General features: G+C 35.3%; 1 protein-coding gene across 2 annotated transcripts in view; it reads right to left on the minus strand.

Moving 5' to 3' along the window:
- arx (asterix) overlaps window positions 1–18983 on the minus strand; it is a 296423-nt gene that overhangs the window by 101978 nt on the left and 175462 nt on the right. For both annotated transcript variants that reach the window (XM_090404855.1, XM_090404856.1), the window contains one exon: window positions 18773–18907. In XM_090404855.1, the coding sequence (XP_090260981.1) occupies window positions 18773–18907 (135 nt within the window). The remainder of the gene's footprint in view (window positions 1–18772; window positions 18908–18983) is intronic.

Consider the following 18983-nt stretch of genomic DNA (forward strand, 5'->3'; position numbering starts at 1 on the left):
CAGCATTACACCTCTCGTTAATAAATTACTTGGCTTTAGTTTAATTTCTTTATATTTTTGTAAGAGTAAATGCTTCTTTATTATAATAATAATAAATGAAAACTCTATGAACATTCAAATCTGTTTTATTTTACCTAGTGGTGATAAAAATTTTTTAGTGGGTCACGAAGATGAAGTATTAAAATAACTGGGCCACAGAAAAAATAGTTTGGGAAACCTTGACTTGATGATTTCATTGGGGGGGGGGGGGGGGATATTATTGGAAAACATGAAGGCTGCAGAATTGCTGATATTGTCAAATAGTCTTTTAATCTCACATAATATTGTATATCCAGGCTCTGAGCAGCATTTCAAACCAATGGAATGTGTTCTAGATGTTTGCTAAGAAGTCTCCATTGCTCGACCATGGAGCATAAAGACAAATTTTTGGCTATGACAGCAAAATGTAATCGATGCACCATGGCAGGTCAGATTGTAAGTTGGCTCCATTCAAGCATAGATACACAAATATCTCAACAAAGTGTGGCAAGATGTCTGCAATAAGTAGGCTTATAGGCCAAAAGGCAAGTAGTCTGTGCTTCTTTATCTGCAGCTCATCATAGAGCATGTTTTTAGTGATGTGTTGTATCCATAAAAACTGAAAAGGACACAATCAGCTAATGTACTCTTTACAGATGAGAGTTGTTTTAGCCCTTCCTCCGATTCAAGATGACAATTGATCTGGCATGAAGTGGTACTGCTTACCATTGCGAGATCCTTGAAAAGGATAGATACAGCAGAGCTGGGGGTCATGGTGTGGGGAGGCATTATGCTTAATAAGTGCAGTGAGCTACAAGTGTTGGAAAAAGGAACTATGATTGGTAAAAAAATATTACAACCAATTTTTTCAATGTCATGTTCGATTGTTCCTTGGTGCTGTAGGCAAAGAATTCATTTTTATGGATGACAGTGCCACATCATGTTACAGAAGCAGTGGAGATCCTGCTGGAAACCGAGGATATTAATCGAATCAAGTAGCCAGCATACTCAAAAGATCTCGACCCCATAGAACATGTTTGGGACACAAAAGGGAGACTCACTGCTGCTCAAAATTCTCCTCCAGAAAACAAAGCCTTATCCTTGCTCTGAAGAACAAGTGGATCAGTTTGCCTCAAGAACTCCTGAATCACTTAGTGCTAAGCATGGTACGACATTATAAGAGCTACATTGCAGTTTGGTGTGGATATATTCCACCCTGAAATGTCTCTCCACAGTTTTCTGTAAGCAATATACATTAATTCATTAACTACATACTTAGGAAATTTGTAACTCTTGTCAAAAACATGCTGCAAATTAATTTGTACAAAATTTATAACATTTATTGTGTAATATAATTTATTAGTATGCTGGCAATAATTTATGTCCACATCTTGGCTGAAGTCATGAAAATTTTTTCATATACAGATAAATATGTAGTTCATCCTTAGCTTCTGGACACCAGTGTATAATAGATTACAAGCTACACTAGTACATACTGCAGTGGACTGACAATAATTGTATGATCAATCACTGAATATAGCTTGACCTATGGTCAAAATATAAAAATTAAGCAATAAAATAAAACAATTCTCTTACTAAAACAAAATTAGCAGTTATCTGTTTCATATAGTCCTGTTACTTTAAATTTCTGTTTGCTTAAAATTACTGTGTTGTTATCAAATTGAATTTCTTGTCTTCTGGTATTCATTATATGGGTTATTGTTCTTTTTCCAGATGTTATACGAGTTGTATAAGTGAGCCATCCAATCCTTGGGACTTTCAGACCAATTTTATTGAGATTTAGTTGGTTAATAAGCATTTCACAGGCTTCCTTGAATTTATATTTGTACCAATGTTTGGTCCGATGACTGGGTCCCTTTCCAGTCAATCCAGTGGCATGTTTAAAGTGCTTGGTCAGCAAGACTTGCTTTTCTGTAACAATACTTCATGTATCGTTTAAGAGATTTCCCCATTTTGGGACTGTATGGCCTTTTTCACCTATGCAGGGTGGTGGTGGTATGAATGTCTGTATATAGATAGGTAGGTAGGTGTGTGTGTGTTGGTTTATGGTGGACAGCCTGAGGAAAGATGTAGCAAGTGTATCCAGAAATAGAAGGGTATTATTGTTTTCAATTTCAATGGTGAATTTAATGCATTTATGTTGCTTCTTTAGGTGGCAGAGGAAATTGTTTAAAAGTCTGGTAGTCATGGGGTCAAATAGCAAATACAATGTTAACACATCTTAACCAAATTTTTTATTTCAAGATTACTGAATCTAGAGCTTGTTGCTCAAAATGTTCCATATAAACTTTAGCTACGGAGAGAGAAAGTGGAGAGTCCAAGGCTATGCCTTTTTTTTTTTTTTTTTTTTTTTTTGTAGGTAGAAATGGTTTTGCTAGACAAAACTGGACTGAAGGATGTGGGCAAAGAAGGACATGATGTTGGGAGGAAATTTGTCTTGTAAGAGAAGAATTGTGTCAGTAATTGGGACGTTTATGAACTGGCAGTAACATCAAAACTTACTGATAAATCTGTTGTTGTTGACTGTAACATTCAATAATTTTGTTTAAGAAGTGTGCTTTTTTTTTTTTTTTTTTTTTTTTTTTTTTTTTTTTTTTTTTTAGGTAGGAGGGGAGAATTACCTCTCCTCCTACCTAAAAGGAGCAATTACCTCTCCTCCTACCTAAAAGGAGGAGAGGTAATTGCTGCTAGTTTCTTAGCTAGATGATGATTAGGACCAACAATTCCTTCACCTATTTGCCAAAGTGATACGTTATTTTTAGGAGGCCATAAATTCTGAAGGAGTATGCATAGTGTGGTATCTGCTTTTTAACTGTTTCTGTTGGCCATGTGGTTACTGACTTAAGCAATTCTGTTTTCTTTTTAATGTGTTCTGTTGGGTTATAAGTTAACTGATTGGTATATGTGTTGGACATTAGCTAATTCATATTTTTTGGGTAAGCAGTTGGATTAAGAACGATGGTAACTTCACCTTTGATAATTATTATATCTTTATTCACTTTAAGTGATTTTATTGCTGCTATTTTTTCTTTAGTAAGATTGGTCTTTGAAGATTTATTATAGCTGTTTAAAAGGGTGCTGGAATTTTCTAACCATTTTTTTTTTGTACATTCAACTTACAAATCGTATATTTACCTACTTGAATTTCAGATAAGTCTCTTCATTCTCCAAATAATCTGGATCTCTTTTCTAGAAACACAGCAGAGGTCATCTCTCCCCTTGGCAACTCATAACACAATCTTGTATAATCCTCCTCCCACACAGAACACCCCTCCTCCACTCCTGACATTGCATCCTCTGGCATTAACAAAGGAGCCTATTAGGATAACCTCTAGAATTTCTACTCCTCCTTTCCTGTTTCTGACTATTGCTTCCTTCCACTCATCTGACCCTAACCAGTGCTGCAAATGAGTCACAAAATCAGAAATTATTCTCAATGGATGAAAGCCTTCGTCCCCCATTCAACCCATAATCCTCATCTGATTTCCAAGAACTGATTCAACTGAAAGTGTATCAAAAAAGAATTCAACTTACAGCATGTGGCTCACATCAAGAACTCCAGCTTCATACTCTGCCTATACCAAAGCATGCAACATATGCAAATCAGTCATCAGTAGATCCAAATGTCATAAAGGTCAAGAGCAGAAAACTTACCTCCTGTTCAAATGGAAGCCATGCCTTCTAGTCCCCTGAATGCAACTTCTGCTCTCCTGCACTCCCATCTCTCTCTCTTCCTGATGGCACCATTGTTATCTTGCCCAAGAATAAAATTGACTGCCTGGGATCACTTTTCCTTCAACTCCTGCATAGATGACTAAGAGAAATCACCCCCTGCCATACTGGAATCCAAGCACCATACACCTCCTATAGTTTATTAACATCATTAAACTACTAAATAACTTTAACACTAGAAAGTCTGCTGGTATTTCTCCAATCGTTCTCTAAGACTATGCTCCAGAGCAAACCATATTCTAACTATTAATTTTTCAGGAAATAACAATGTACAATGGACATAAAATTTTTTAATTAATATTTTCCTATATTTTGGCAATGTTACATTGTCATCATCAGAAATCACAAAAAACAATTATATGTGCATGCAGGCAATAACACTAGGCAAATGAGGCTGAAGTAAGGCACCATAGTCAGGCCTAGATTCCTATTAGTGCACCTAGAATTTAAAATTGTTAATGAGTATGTTTTTAGTTTTGCTTTTGTAATATGTATGATCAGCACTCACGATGAGCCCATTATTGATTTGTAAAAATGAAATGTAAAACACTTGAAATTGATGTACTTACTAGATTCTGACAGTTTGTAATTTCAATCTTCTTTATTGAGGTTCACAATTGTTAAGTATTGAGATATCTTTTGTTCTTTGTGAAGACATTCTCTTTATGCTAATGACAACATTGTGTCAGCCATTACTATCCAACCTCTCACTTGCCATTTACATGAAGTGCGTATGCTCACTGAGGAAATTGATGGATGATTGACAGGTGACAGAGCATTCAGACTGGAGTAAAGGGGGAAAGCAAGTAGACACAGAGAGAGAGAGAGAATGGAAATTTGAGAACAGCAACCAGAGAAATTTGTTCTTAGGAAGTTTTTAAGAAAACGAGAGTCAGGAGAATATTAATAGAAGATTTCCAAAAAGGAATCGTAGCACTGTGAACCTTTAAAATGGAAGAGTTGAGACTGCCAAGAAGTGTTTAGTAAATAAGAGAAGATATTGGAATTGATATTCTAATTCTAATGCAATGTTCAAATAAACAATGAATGAAAAGTTTTGTCTTAAGGACGCCAGACCTATTTGAGATTCTATTTCAAAAAAGTGACAGAATTTGGTGAAATCTAAAACTGTAAAGTGGCTTAACATGAAGAACTCTACTTAGATATGTTGTTTATGAAGTAGTAGAAAAAACTTCTTTCTCTGGTACCAAAATTTGTAATTTGTGCATCAAATTGAACTGCGAGAGGTAAGAATATTTATACTCTAGTGCAGCATTTCCCAAATGCACCAGGTCACAAAAGCTAAATGCCGGGTTGCTTAAAAAAACTCTCGAAAACCTAGGTGTTTCGTTTTTGGGTTTTCTTTTTTTCACGAAATTCTAAAATACAAGTAAATAGCATTTAATCAGGACTAATGAATAAATAATTTAATTAATAGAGACAAAAAATGCACTCCGTCCGTGTCCGCATCGCCATTTCACAGTCTCTTTGTTCACAGTAAAATAGCTCAACTAATGGCGAGGCTGCGTGGCAGCAACTGCGCTCAGCTGAATCATTTGGTGGTCTGGCATTTGTTTTACTCGCCTGCCACGTACTCACTCTGCTTCAGTGCCCCCTCCACTGAACTTGACTACCTTCACAAAACCTTCTTACCCAATGGCTACAGTTCAGTTTGAGTTAAGCTTCAAGAGAAAGCGTATTTTTTTGTATTTACTGATTACGTGTACCTTGCCCAGTGGGTTCGGCTGAACAACTGTAATTATTATAATTGTTTCTAAATAATTTATTTCATTCTTTACCTATTGGCCATAAAAATTTTAGTGGGTCACGAAGATGAAGTATTAAAATAACCGGGCCAAGGGAAAAAAAAAGTTTGGGAAACCTGGCTCTAGTGAAACAGCAGGAATAATTGAAAAATCATTTGAAAAAATTTTTTGTTGTGAAAACAAAGTGTTTAGTCTGGTAGACATAATTAAGTATATGTTAAACAACCCAATTATAGAATGAATCAAAGAGTAAATGATTTTATTTTTTTAGGATAAGAAAATCTTTAATGTGTAGATTTATTTTGAATGCCTTGGATCCACAATTAGTTTTCTAGTTATTTATGTAATTTTATTTAAAATGTATATAAAGTTTTAATTTCATTAAATGAAATTTCATCTTTAGTCAATTTTTCAGATTCTAAATGAAATGGAGTTAAAAGTCATTGTACCAATCGGAATGAACTTTTGTGTAATTACCTAACACTCAGTATAAAAACCAATCGCTTTACAGAGATGATAAATGAAAAGAAAATAACACAGTCTTGGCCATTTGGCTGAAGATCTTAGGATATAAATTAGTCCACTAGCAAGGAACACTGATTAGACTCTAGGCCTGATTTTGGTTGCCTTTCTACAAGCCTCATTTGCCCATGGTTAGTGCCTGCATCTGATGATGGCAATATAACATTGCCAAAATATAAGAAAGTATTAATTGGTCTTTTATAATTAACATTTTAGTATATGTTATTTCTTTAATATAAGAAAGTATTAATTGGTCTTTTATAATTAACATTTTAGTATATGTTATTTCCTGAAAAATTAAGTTATGAGTAACCAATGTATAAACCTATCAACCAGAATTAACACCTATCTTGCATCACATTACAATTTATTATACGTATCCAATACTTATCCAAATGCATGGAAGCAATCTCATATTCATCCTATTCAAGAAAAGGTGATAGAAGTCTACTATCAAACTATCGACTAATTCCCATCACCTCTGTTCTCTCCAAAATAACAGAGAAAGACATTAATAGCAAACTCCTCCACTACTTATAGAGGCCCATTAATTAATCACTGATAGTCACTGATTAATTGATGGGTCTCTATAAGTAGCGGACGAGTTTGTTATTAATGACTTTCTCCATTTTGGAGAGGACAGAGGTGATGGGTTAGGTTAGTCGATAGTAGACTTCTATCACCTTTTCTTGAATAGGATGAATATGAGATTGCTTCAAGATACACAGATGATGATGTCATAACTTACATCACTCCACCATTGAACACATGCCACGGAAAAATTCAGAGAAACTTGTGCTGTCGCCTTGACATTTCCAAATTTTTCTACCGTGTGGCATCGAGGCCTACTAAACAAATTGCCATTCTATGGTCTCCCGGCCATCCTCTAATTGGATAGACAGCTTTCTCTCTAATCATTCTCTGCAAGTCATGGTAGATGGCTCTCTCCCTTCGAGCTTCACCATCAATGGTGAAGTACCTCAAGGCTCTTTCTCCTGTACATAAATGACCCACTCACAATCACTACTAATCCTATCCACAGCTTTGCAGCAATAGTACTCTCTACTCATCTGACCAACTATACAGTACTCTGACATCCCAGGCTACAAGATCTTCAACTTCAAACATTGATCTACGTACTATCTTTCAATGGGATGAGGACAACTTTGTCATGTTCAATGTCATCAAAACAGTCTTGCTTTTTCTCATGCAAAAGAGAAATCCAAGTTCACCTACTTTTATCCTTAGTAATTCACAAATCAACAGACAAGATCAGATCTCTCTGCTTGGACTAACATTTACCGCCAGTCTCTCCAGGCATAAACACATCGAATCAATAGCCACCTTAGCATCCGAGAAACTTAGCATCCTTTCATTCAAGGACTATTTTACTCAACCAATTCTTAACTATACACAAATCCCAAATTCACCCACGCTTAGAATACTGTTCACATATTTGAGGTGGTGCACCTAAAACTTCGGTTAAAATCCTTGACACCGTCCACAGGCGAGCAATTAGTCTCATAAATGATTCCTGTCTTACAGATTCACTTCAACCTCTATCTCACAAATGCAGTGTTTCAGCATTATGTCTATTCTGTCTATCTACTCACCTCTGTCCTCTGGAACCTCATGAAATATTCCCAAACAGCTACAACCTGCATCTCTTCAAAAACCTCATCTCAGTCCTCATTTGCACCCCATGCATGGCACTGATGTGGTCACAGGTTTCTCAACCTCTTGTGTGTTGTATCTATCTATATACTGTATATATATCTATATATATATATATATATATATAAATTAAATATTATATATAAAGGATTTTAGGTGTCTTGCTATATGATAAATAAAATCTGGTTTATTAACCTCCCTACCGGCCGATGTGGATGAAATAGTGACACCAAATTGCACTTCTTATCCATGTTATTCAAAGGGTGTTAGAGCTTCGTATCAGGTTTAACTGAACGTCTATAGACGTTGTGGCCGATTGGGGGGGGGGGGGGGGGGTAATTGACCTTGGTGTAATTGCAAAGTTTAGTCCTTTTACCAGAAGTGTGACTTCGCCATTATTAAGAGGATGGTTGGAATGACTGATGATGTTGTATGTTCATGGTTGGCTGCTCCTCATGTTACTTGCTGACTTCTTGTTGAAGTCTTTCCAAGCTAAGTCTATTATTCTATGTCTTTCGAATTTAGCTATAAGTTTTTCTTTGTTTTATCCAAATTGTGCTTTGACAATCTGTTGGTTATTCTTTCAAACTCCCCAAATATATGAATTTATGTAGCTTTCCAGATCAGAATTCACATTGAAACCTTGCTTTTGGAGAAGTGCCAAATTTTTGCAGACATCTTGTATTTGATCTCTTAAGACTTTTTCCATACAAGTATAAATGTGGTTCACTTTGGTGATGTGAATTTGCTCTTTTGCTTTACACAGTTAGGTATCAAATTGCTGTCTCTACAACATTTTAAAAAAGGATAGATGATTAATCAAAACAGAAATCCTGATTTTCAGATTACCATAGTCAGAGGTAGGAATTTGTGGAGACAACACACGTGTTAAAATAATTACTTTACTTAACATTAGGAAAGTAACATTCGACCTCTGAATTGAGGTCACCATCAGGAAAATATATATGTATAATTCTTATACATATATATAAGGTGGAAATATGTTCTGTAGAAGAATACTTCTTTTACAGAACATATTTCTGTAAAAGAAGTATTCTTCTTTTACAGAATATATCAAGCTACATGCTACTGCACTACACAAAGGTAAAATGAATCTAACTATTCATTAATCTTTTACCTAGCCTGACCTCTTTTGGAAAAACTAAATTAATAATATTAAATTTAAAAAATTATAAGTAGATTAAAATTGAATTAAAAAAATAAAAATAAACACAAAATATTTTTAAAAAATAAATTAAAAACAGAACTACATTAAACATTTCTAAAGTCCTCTTGTATTGAGAATTTCTTCTAGGCTTGTTCCAGTTGCTATAAGGGTCCACCACATTCTTGGAATAATTAATCCATCATTTCTGTTCAGGTTTGGATAGTGTTTTAGCATTTCACAGGTTTCTTTGAATTTTCTCTCAAACAAGGTTTTGGTGCAATGTAGGGGCTTGGTGCCTTTCCAGTCAGTTCTATAGTATGTTTGGAGGTGTGGTCTGATAGGCCCCTGTTTTACCATAATGGAGGTATGTGTTGTTTGTGTTCGTCTTTTCTGATTAGGATCATGCATCCTATTTCCCTATGTAGGGAAGGTTACATGTACATTGGAATTTGTAAACCACCTGGGTGGGCCAGGTATGGAAGAGGATCTTTGGAAGAATTGAGTAAATTTTTTAATTTTGTCGGGGGTTTGAAGGTAGTCTTGATGTTGTATTTATGTAGCGTTCTGTCTATTTTTTCTGACATTCCTCTAACATAGGGTGTGGCTATAGCATTCTTATAGTCTTTTTTTTCTCTTTTAGTGGTATTTTTGTAGATGATCTTGTGAACTGTTTTTGTATTGTAGCCATTTTTTACAAATGTATGGTTAATGATTTCAAATTCTTGGTTTAGAGGGTTTAGAGCTTGTTCATTTGAGCAAATTATTAATGCTCTGTGTTTGAGAGTGCTTATGACTCCTAGTTTTTGTGTTGGGTGGTGGTATGAATTTTTGTGTACGGGGTGCTTAAGGGTCAGAGGGTGCTTAAGGGTCAGAGCTGTATAACTGAGAGGAGACCTCCACATAGCCTTTAAAGGAATGCGGAGAACCAACCAGGGCTTCTGACCTAATGTCCAATCCTCACCTTATCGTGGTGCACCCTGTTGGGTATCTACTTTAATACTGAACGAACGAGGATGGGCTGGCAATTTGGGATTTAGCCGACCAAATTGTATTCTTATTGGTTAAACCAAAATAAAAAATGGTGGTACAACATGACAAAATTTCATGCCGGCTGGGGCGTCGTCCAGTTAAACAAGGTCCCCGTTGTTTTCGCCAGGGACCCAGGGCGAACAGCGAAAAGTCAGCTACTGGAACAAATCTGAAAACAAAGCCCAACTCAACATCACCAGAGTTAAAGATCGGTACTATCAACGTAAGAAGCCTGAATGGCAAAGAAATGGAGCTAGCTGAGGAATTAGATAAGTACCAGATCGACATAATAGGGGTGACTGAAACAAAAAAGACCAAAACTGGTGAGATCTTTCTGAGCAATAAATACAAAATGTTATATTCAGGCAATGACAATCAAGGAAAAGAAGGAGTAGCCACAGTATTCAACACAAAATACGAGGCTAATCTTCTTGAATGGCAGTCAGTCTCAAGTAGAGTAATGTGGGCAAATATGAGAATGGGGAACTGGACAATGAGACTTATTTGTGCCTAAGGTCCCACAGAAGGTTCTACTAAGGTAGAAGTGGAGGAATTTTTTGACACTTTAGAAAAAGCAACTGACACAATGAAAAAGGAAAAGTTGGTCCTTGTTGGGGATCTAAATAGCAGAGTAGGAAATGATTGTGAGACATACAAAAATATTTTGGGAAAATTTAGAGAAAAGAGCAAAGCTAATAATAATGGCAAATATCTGTTGGATTTCTGCTCAGGACATGAACTGGTTATTACTAACACCATGTTCCAACATAAAAATGTGCACAAATTCACATGGAGAGAAGAGGCTAGGAATAAGAAAAGTCTCATTGACTATGTTATTGTTGATAGTGATGTTTTCTACCTGGTGCAGGACACCAGAGTATACAGAGGATTTGAAATTGGAAGTGATCACTATTTAGTCTTGAGCAGGATAAAATTGAATTTCATATTGAAAAGAATAACATGTAAGAAAGTTTTAAAACGAATAAAAGTTGAGCAGCTCTCAGATGTGAACTGTAGACTAAAATACACAAAGATTATTGAAGAAAAAATGAAAGAGTTTGAGAACAGGAATCAAACCTTGGAGATTCAGTGGCAAACTCTGAAGGAAACATTGATTGAATCTGCCAGAGAGGCATGTGGTGAGGTTGTGTGCAAGGATAAAAAAATCAGAACTCCCTGGTGGACACAGGAAGTTAAAGAGGCAGTGAAGGAAAAGAAGAAAGTATATCAAAAGTTCCTGTCAAATAAGTCAGCTTTTACTCTTACAGAATACAGAGACAAATGTAAGAAAGCTAAACAGTGTGTAAAACTAGCTAAACAAAACTCATGGGAGGAATTTGGCAAGAATATAGAAAATAAATATCAAGAAGGTGGCAAAATATTCTGGAGGTTGTTGAAGAAGCTTAGGAATGGAGGAAAGAGTGCTGTAAAAGGAATTTGAGATGATAAAGGTGAAATGAAAACAAGAGGAAAAGATATCCTTGAAGTATGGAGTAATTACTTTGAAAAACTGCTAAATGAAACAAGCAGTGATGACAGCACAGTGATAAAAAACACTGACCAGGCATGCAGTCAGGAATACATATCCATACTTGAAGTAGAAAAAGCCATCAAAGGCTTGAAATGTGGAAAGGCAGCAGGAGTAGATGATATTTGACCAGAAATGCTGAAGTATGGTGGTATAAGAGTCTTACAGTGGCTGCACTGCATAGTTCAGAAAGCCTGGACAGAGGGACGAATTCCCGATGATTGGAGTAGAGCTCTCATAGTACCCATATATAAAAAGGGAAATAAAACTGCCTGTGAGAATTACAGAGGTATTTCCCTACTAGGTGTCCCTGGCAAGATCTATGCAAGTTTACTTGAGACACGGTTGAGAAGAATTGTGGAAGAAAAGCTTGGTGAAGAACAAGCTGGATTCAGGCCAAATAGAGGCTGTCAGGATCAGATCTTACACTTTACGACAAATAGCCGAGAAAGCATGGGAATATAACAAAGATCTGTATTTGAGTTTTGTCGATTTGGAAAAGGCATATGATAAGGTGCCAAGAGAGAAGCTATTCAATACTCTACAGTTATATGGTGTCAATGGGGCATTATATCAAGCAATACTTAGTCTTTATATGAGTTGTGAGTCAGCAGTTAGAATTGAAGGAAGTACAGGAAGATGGTTTAATGTTAAATCTGGTGTGAGACAAGGATGTACATTATCCCCTCTGTTATTCATTATCTATATGGATCACATTATGAAGGAAAGTGGTATTAAACATGATATCAGAATTGAAGATGTTAATGTCAGCTCTTTGCTTTATGCGGATGATGTTATACTTCTAAATAAATCCGATACAAGTCTGCAAGATTCTCTGACTAAATTGAATAGCTGTTGTAATAGATATGGTATGAAGGTCAGCAATAAAAAGACAAAGACAATGAAAATAGGCAGAATCATTGAAAATGTCAACTGTGTTGTGAATGGAGAACCTGTGGAACAAGTAAAACATTTCAGCTACTTAGGCACAATTTTTACTGAAGATGGTAAACTAAATATAGAAATAGATAACAGAATCAGCAAAACTGGTATCGTGGGAAGTCAATTGAATAAATTCATATGGAATAAGAAAGAAATTAGTCGGAACACTAAATTAGCTGTATACAAGACTGTGTTCAAACCAATTTTAACTTATGGATCTGAGAGCTGGGTCAGAAGTAAAACACTTGACCAAAGACTAGAGACCGCAGATATGAGAGTCCTGAGAAAGATTATAGGCGTGAACAGATGGCATCAATGGCAACATCATATTAAAAATGAGGATATTAGGAAAGAACTTGACATTGTCAGCATCCAGGAATGCGTTAGCAGAGCTAATCTCAGATGGTATGGTCACTTAAATAGAATGGGAGAGGAAAGATTAGCAAAACAAGTGTTCTCTGCCAGGTTGGCAGGAAAACGACCCAGAGGAAGACCAAGATATAGATGGATTGATACGATACAAAGTGCCTTAGACGATAGAAATATAAGATCTGATAATGTTGGAGTCTTGATAAGTAACAGACTGATTTGGAGGAAAATTGTAGATAGGAAGTTAGTAATGATGTAATTTTTTTCATGTAGTACTGTCATATCCTGTACACCCCTTGAAGGTACATGGCAGGAATTTGATGATGATGATGATGATGTATTGGCCTCTGTGCGTGTGTATGTGTGTGTGTAGGAAAGAATGCCTTTCATGCTAAGAATGCCTTAGCATGAAAGGCATTCTTTGGCTTGCTACTAGTGGCTGAGAGAAGGTACAATAAGTTGTGGTGTGTACTAATGGCTGATCATTCTCTCCTGATGAAAACATTGGCAATGACTATAGGACTTAATGTGTCAATAAAAGAGAAGGAGAAATGCGGTAGAAAGAGAATAAAAGAGAAGGAGAAGTGCGGTAGAAAGAGAAGGAGAGACAGCCTGAGGGAAGATGTGTGACAAGTGTATCTAGACAAGGAAGAGAGTTGTTGTTTTTGATTTCAATTGTGATTGAAATTGAAAACTATTATTTTTATTAAAAACGATTACCATTATTCTTCTACAGAACATATTTCCACCTGACATCACGGCCCTCTATGTCCGTGTACTCTGCTACCTACAAAAAAAAGAAGGTACCATGAACTCACCACTTTCCCCCCCAATAGCTAACTTTTATATGGAAGACTTTGAGCAACGAGCTCTAGATTCGGCCAGCCTAAAGTCCAAAGTCATGCTCAGATATGTCGATATTTTTGCCATTTGGCCCCATAGCTGCAAAACATTAAATACATTCCTTAGCCACCTGAACAAACAACACAAATGTATCCAATTCACCATTGAAATCGAAAACAACAATAACTCTCTTCCTTTTCTAGACACACTAATCACACATCTTCCCTCAGGCTGTCTCTCCTTCTCGGTCTACTGCAAACCTATGCACACGGGCCAGTACATACACAAAAATTCATACCACCACCCAACACAAAAACTAGGAGTCATAAGCACCCTCAAACACAGAGCATTAACAATCTGCTCAAATGAACAAGCTCTAAACCAAGAATTAGAAATCATTAACCATACATCTGTAAAAAATGGCTACAATAAAAAAAACAGTTCACAAGTTCCTCCACAAAAATACCACTAAAAACAAAAAAGACTACAAGAATGCCATAGCCATACCCTATGTTAGAGGAATTTCAGAAAAAATAGATAGAATGCTACATAAATACAACATTAAAACTACCTTCAAATCCCCAATAAATTAAAAAATTTACTCAACTCTTCCAAAGATCCTCTTCCATACCTGGCCCACCCAGGGGTTTACAAAATCCAATGTAACCTACCCTACATAGGGGAAATAGGATGTACGATCCTAATCAGAAAAGACAAACACATTAAATACTTCCATTATGGTAAAACAGGCCTATCAGACCACACACACCATAGAATTGACTGGAAAGGCACCAAGCCCCTACATTGCACCAAAACCTTGTTTGAGAGAAAATTCAAAGAAGCCTGTGAAATGCTAAAACACTATCCAAACTTGAACAAAAATGACAGATTAATCATTCCAGGAATGCGGAGGACATATCTGCAATTGTTATAGTAACCAGAACAAGCCGAGAAGAAAATCTCAATATGAGAGGACTTTAGAAATGTTTAATGTAGTTCTGTTTTTAATTTATTTTTTAAAAATATTTTGTGTTTATTTTTATTTTTTTAATTCAATTTTAATTTATTTTTATACTTATGTTTTTTAATTTAATTTTTTTTAATCTATTTACAATTTTTTTAAAATTTAATATTATTAATTTAGCTTTTCCACAAGAGGTCAGGCTAGATAAAAAATTAATGAAGAGTTAGATTCATTTTAACCTTTGTATAGTGAGTAGCACGGAGCTTGGTTCTTATACACTTATATATACATCTGATGATGACCTTAATACAGAGGTCGAAACGTCGAATGTTACTATCCTAATATTAAGTAATTATTTCAACATGTGTGTTGCATCTAGATTTACATTTAGACCATCAGTGAAAATAAAAAGTATACTAAGCTTTTATAAGGTCCTCTTCCTTCCTTCCCTTAACCACCAAGGTGTATGTCAGATCCACTGCATCTCTAACCTACCCCTACACAGGTAAAATATGTCATACAATCCCAAAATGAAAAGAATCACCGAAACCACTTTCTTTCTGGTATCCAAGTCCTTCTATTGGACCAAAACATGGTATTTGGTGTAGGGTGTTAAGATTATGATCTGAGAGACTTCTCAGATGAAGCAGGCCTTTTTGGTGGCATAAAAATCCCAAGAATTTGGATGGCACATATTCAGCTAGCTTAAGTTCAAGTTTTCCAGCAAACGCTTACTTTAGGACTAAGCAATAATTTCAGATCTTACTGGTCAAAATTCATAAATTCATACTGTTTAGTCTAATTTATGTGTACTTATTTGAGTAACTATGTGAATGCATGTTGCTTTCTAGCTTAATATATCTCTTAATGATTTGTTAACCAAATAGATAATAACAGGACTCTAGCTTTGATTTAGTAAGTTTTTTTTTTTCACTAGAGGTCAGGCCAGTGGTTTAATGGTCGACCAAATTAATGTAACTTTAGCATGCTGTGTAGATTGTAATGTAGCTTATTTCTTTGTATATATGTGTATATAATGAATGCTGATCACCATGTAACCATGAAGGAAAGGATACTTTTATAATGGATTGTATTAAGTTATTCTTTGTATCACAACTTAATTTTCCAAGTCTCTTTTTCACTATGGCCCACAAATTTTCTATTGGGTTAATGTCAGGAGAGTTATCTGGCCACCGAAGCAATTGGCTGTTGTGATTTTTGATTAACTGTTTCACTTTTTATTGAAGTGTAGCATAGAGCGAGATCCTGTTGGAAGATGAGATCTGTCTTTCTGGATCTGTAGGACCAGTCTTTTCTCTAATATTTTTATATATTGGTCACTTTTCATCATACAGTCGACAGGCACAAGTGATTCTGGACCATCATATGTAAAACAACCCCAGAACATCTTTTTTAGCTGGATGTTTAGGAGCTAATTGAAGGTTGGTGGAAGAAGTCTTCTCAGCTGCTGATTTGCGAACATCACTCTCCTTGGACAAAGAAATGGCTCTCTCATCTGAGAACATGACCTTCTTCCACTTCTCAATTTGCCATCTTCACTAACAAACTATGCCTAACCAACTAAAATAAATTACTTGTTCTACAGTCTGGTTTTCCATTCAGGATACAGACGTTCAATAGGCCTACAATGCAGATCTATAAGCTATCACATGATTGCAAACTTCTGCTCATTCTGGAAAACTATTTGGCTCATCCCAGAGCTGAGTATCTAAGTAAGAAAAATGTTTAAACAGTATTTACCACCAAACTGTGCATCTTATCCACCAACACCAAGGTATTATGCTCTATGAATGTTAAGTATCACTCACTTTCATGAAACATTGAGATATTGTAAATGCCCAAGTCTGTAGATACATTAAAGAATTTAACATGAAAGGCATTCTTTGGCTTGCTACTAGTGGCTGAGAGAAGGTACAATAAGTTGTGGTGTGTACTAATGGCTGATCATTCTCTCCTGATGAAAACATTGGCAATGACTATAGGACTTAATGTGTCAATAAAAGAAATTGTCTCCATTAAGTTGCTTAAGTTATCAAAAAAGTGTAATGGGAACTGCCACCAAAGGGAACAGTAAGCAGGCTTACCGTATTTACACGAATATAACTCAAGCCCCTGATTTTACTTTATGGAAAAGGACATTAAACTTTCACATTTACATCGCACATGGAAAAAAAAATATAAACACGTTCACATTGGGATGACAGTAATTCGCTCCCCACAATAAATAGCACCCTCCCCAACAGCCACTATACAGCAGACACTAGAAAAACAAGCAGTTTTATTGTATCACTGAATAAGGTATAGAGACATTTTTGTAGTCTGTGTAATATATTTCTCAACAAATAGTGCAATTAGAGATAACTGGGATATTCACTAAGTAATGAATCACATGTACCCTTCCACAGAAACTATACTGTATAGACTGAAGCAAAACCATGTTGCACCACCAAACACAGTATCTAATTAAAAACTATTGTCCAATTTTTCAATTATGAAATAAGTGTTATTTTGATTGCATTTGAAATTTTCGATGTCATTAAGACAAATCAAAGGCTAACTTCAAATAAAATTCTACTGCAAACATGCCATATAATGTATGTTCGAGTCCGTCCTCCAGCTCAATGCCAAAGCAGCAATAAAATTCAACTGAAAGGTTGAAACTTTGTGCGAGTTAGCCCGCCCGCATGACACGGAAGCAGACTAACTCACAGATATTATGGAACTCAGTTGCAGAGAATTAGAATTTCAACTCAACATTTGTTCTCTTCCCTTTTCATTGGGTCACACGATCTTTTGTTAATTCAACACAAATCACATGCAAGTCTTCATAGCTTCTCTATCTCTACTGGCTTACCATTGCTGTCTGTTTCATGCTCTACTTTCACTTCTCATTAGTCATTCGTGGAGGACTGTTCATTACATATCTCAAGTCTTGTAAATTACTGGTAATTTTTGCTTGAAATAATGGGAAAGAAGATGACTTTGACGATGAACACAAGGAAACTGCTCTCAAGGCCTGAAGTAGCGATAGCGAATAGGAGATTCTTGGTGAGTAATACCTATTTTCATTTTTTTTTCCTGAAAACTTTATTTTCCAAAAATCCCTGCATATATCTCACACCACGATTTTGAACTTTAATTTTGGGAAAAAAAGTGTGAGTTATATTCAAATAAATACGGTAATAAAGAAAATTGGCTAAATGGATGAATTTCTGTTGTTCATCATTATACTAACTTTAAAATTATATATTAATATGTTGTTCTGAATTCTGACAAAAATAAATGAAAGTGATGAAGATGAAACATATGTAGATTGAAGACTTACTGCCGTTAAGTTAAATGAGTTGATGGGTAAATTAATGAAGGGACTACAGCAGTACAAAAACTTACAAATGTTTCATTTGATGTATGAAAAACAACACAGGGAAAGATCAAAGCACATGAAAAAACTTTGCTTAGATGAAATATTTAAATTTAAAAAAAAAGAGACAAGAAGAGTGTGCCAGAACAGCAGGCCAGCATCTGATAATTCTGTGGTTTCAAGTAATAACATAGATTCATAATATTATAAATTGTGTAACTTTGGAAGTGGTACTATTGCAACGTTTAAGCAGCAATTAATAAACCTATTTTCATGCATACTGTACTGACAAATCTGTATAATTTATACCTGCACTAATATATCTCATTAAATCATTTAATTCACATTTAATTAATATTTGATATTAATTAAATGTGAATCAAATATGCATCTCATTTAATCATGTAATTCACATTTAATTTAATATTAGTAAGTTTCTAGCAATCCATGGAATATTAGACATGCACAGGTATATTATTATTGGTCAGAGGTATACTGATAATTATAATTACATGACTGCTGTTGATCCTGCAAAATGATTAATGTGGCAAGGCTTGGGAACCAATGATGCTGAATTGGTGGTATGTACCTGTATATCATTTCTAGTTAGCATTTGAAAGATACACCAGATTAAAGTTCGTACAATGATAAACCAAGAGACAACAATAACTACTAGCAGCAATAAATAAAATTTGTATCACAGGCCTGCAACTACAGCAAATTTAATAATAATACAAGACCAGAGGACTACAACTATCATGACAGTGAAACATTTTATATAAATCCATACCAGAATTTACTACTCACTGATTACCTTCAAAACTTCGCCCACGTCCAAGGCCAATATGCACGCCATTGGGTTCATATAAAAGTGGTTCTGAAGTTATATTTGTCAGGTTATTTTGTGTTGATATTTTGTCTCCAAATATATTGGCAGCTATTCTTTTCCCTAATATTCAAATAAAGAAATATGGTTAGAAGATATAAAAACTAAATAAATAATATATTAAATTATCAAGATATTA

The sequence above is a fragment of the Typopeltis vanoorti genome, chromosome 15 (genome assembly GCF_054136105.1).
Source record: "Typopeltis vanoorti isolate ZY-2024b chromosome 15, IOZ_Tvanoo_1.0, whole genome shotgun sequence".
NCBI lineage: Eukaryota > Metazoa > Arthropoda > Arachnida > Uropygi > Thelyphonidae > Typopeltis > Typopeltis vanoorti.